This window comes from Anopheles aquasalis, chromosome Y (assembly GCF_943734665.1).
Source record: "Anopheles aquasalis chromosome Y, idAnoAquaMG_Q_19, whole genome shotgun sequence".
In the NCBI taxonomy this organism is placed as follows: Eukaryota; Metazoa; Arthropoda; class Insecta; order Diptera; family Culicidae; genus Anopheles; species Anopheles aquasalis.
Window position 1 is genome coordinate 3,583,817 of NC_064879.1, and position 2,500 is coordinate 3,586,316.

Sequence of the window (2,500 nt, forward strand, 5' to 3'; positions counted from 1 at the left end):
TTGTTTTTCTTACAACTATCACATACTTTTCCTAGTGAAGGTTTAAAAAAAATACTAACAATGATTAATGATAACAGCATTTTTCCCATCTTGAGCACATTATAGGTACATCATTTCGTTGACAGAGGAAAGCTCTGAAGTTTATATAAACACAGATGTTACATTGCACAAATATCACATTTAGGATAGTGTTGAATCTTTTGTTTGTTATGTTTCTTGTTTTTTAAACAGATTATGCACCAAAGTGATTGCACTGGTGAAAATGGAAATTGGGCGCATACCAACTATTGCAGGCCAGATGTAACGAATTACACACATACACAAATTACAACGCTGACAGTACATTCATCATGAAACATCAAAGAGGAACCATTATTTGTATTTAACGACATTCTATCGTGCATGGAAATTTCTCATGCACATTACATTCTTGACAATTGTACGATATGAAGTTTTGTAGTCTTGATTTGTCAGTACCAGTATATAAATGAGTCTGCAATAGAAAGTCCCATGGATGCAGTTTGAAAAATCTGTAGATCAGTTATATATTGTTTAGATAGAGGAATACGCAATGAGGTGTAGGGAATATGTGATAAGTGTTAGATGTGCGTATGTACCCAACACCAACAATGAATATGGTTTACTAAAAAAGACTATGTAGTGCTATATAGTGCTTTTCGATTCGTTAATTCAGTGCGCATTAATCCCGATGTCATGCATTTGCTGTATCCTTCCTTCGGAAAAAGGGATGCTCAAAACCCCCAAGAATCATGATGCAGGAATACATAGAAGCATTTCCACTTTCTCGCTCTCTCATACTTTACAATTTGTATTTCTAACGACAGAAAACAATATTACACATTGCATTGATTCTAAAATTCAGCGATAACCACCCAGCAAACTACGATGTTTCTTTTTTGTGTTTTAAGTAAAATGACTAGCGCGAGCATTTATGGACTGCGTGTAGCACGTTCACGGAGTGATGAAGCAACGCAAAACCCCCATGCGATATGCTAGGCTATACACTTAAGTAGTAGCTAACGATATAGCGGATGTGATTCTTCCTTCTTTCTACTAAAACTTAGAGGCTCTCCGTCCTTTATTCTGGCATCGGTTTAAAGATCGTCAATGTCCTCTAATGGGTTAGTTTTTCAACCAAGATAAGTCATCTAAATTTAAATATCCTGTCGCGCCGGCTGTTTCTCGTTGACGAGGAGAAGTTTGTATCGGCCCATTGGACATCAAATCGTCCGCACACCTTTCATCCGGATCGTCTGTCATAGGGAAATCAGTGGGAGGCAGTTTGATTTGTTGTTGATCGCAGTCGGGTTGGGCGAGAGAACTACCGAGGGATGGATACGCTGTTGATGCAGTCAGCGAAGGTAAGTATTGTTGATTCTGGGTTACACAATCACGGTCGTCGGTAACCAAACCCATGACTAACATATTTTCACTAAGACGGTGTTGCTGATAAGTAGTTGGCTGTTGGCTGGGGGGGCACGTAACAGGAACTTGTGCAGTTAGTGCAATCTCTTGCGGTATACTGCTGGTGATGCTGGACGATGAATTCACGCTTACCGACGGCAGCGGTCGCAAAGGACTGCCACTGACATGCGATACTGTAAATGCCGTCGATTCTGACGACCCATCAAAAGGACTCAACAAACCATCCGCCTGCAGGCCTGGCTCATAGGTCGACGCGTACCGATGCTGGTAAACCGGATTGTGCGTGATCATCGACATACTGGGAACAAATGCATCACACCAGTTGGAATATTCGTAGCGATTGGTTCGGAACCATCGGTACCAATCGTTTGCAGGTAATTGCATGACATAGTGAAAAGGAGAAACGAGAATATGTAAAATTAAACATAAAAGCAACATCAAATCCGCCCTTCCGTATAAAACGATGGCAAGCCAAAGGGATTTTCATAAAGCGAAAGAAAGCTCCCGTAATGCGGTTATGGGAAGATTTTTTGTCGATGTATGTTGATCGGCAGCATTCCAATATGACAATATGAACGACACGCACAAGTGGCGATGATATAAAAGATGTATATACTTGATGGGTCGCGGGCACAAACATGTATCATACATAGAAACATAGTCGCCATTAATCTGTATCGATTAAAATGTACAGATGAGGGCAGAAAAAAGACATTACGAAGCAACTACTCACGGCAAGGATTTGTCAAAGGACGAGGACGACTCTTCCTTTTTTGAATTGTTCGTAATTAGAGACGCTCGCGATAACGCGTGGGTTAATTCCACAGGCGGATGACAGATGTTATATTGGGCGTTATTGGCACGCGATTGTGGCAGCACGATTGTAAAGGTAGGTTATGAATATTATACGTCACCAGCCAACCTGGTTGAAAATATATATACAAACCAACCCTTTTCCTCCCAACCACGTGTGCATGCACAGGAATTGTTGTTAAACGAAGGAGGCAGTGTACTGCCAACGAAAGTAAACCATTGAAACAAAGAAAACTAAAAC

The 2,500-nt window shown here is 40.8% G+C and overlaps 1 protein-coding gene across 5 annotated transcripts in view; it reads right to left on the bottom strand.

The window, feature by feature from the left end:
• The window catches only part of LOC126579868 (signal transducer and transcription activator), a 19,466-nt gene that overhangs the window by 5,395 nt on the left and 11,571 nt on the right, over nucleotides 1-2,500 (bottom strand). For 3 of the 5 annotated variants that reach the window (XM_050243540.1, XM_050243539.1, XM_050243538.1), the window contains one exon: nucleotides 795-1,744. The exons of 1 other annotated variant lie outside the window; for it this stretch is intronic. In XM_050243540.1, coding sequence (XP_050099497.1) covers nucleotides 1,144-1,744 — 601 coding nt within the window. In that variant the 3' untranslated portion in view covers nucleotides 795-1,143. One more of the 5 variants, XM_050243544.1, reaches the window with a different exon arrangement.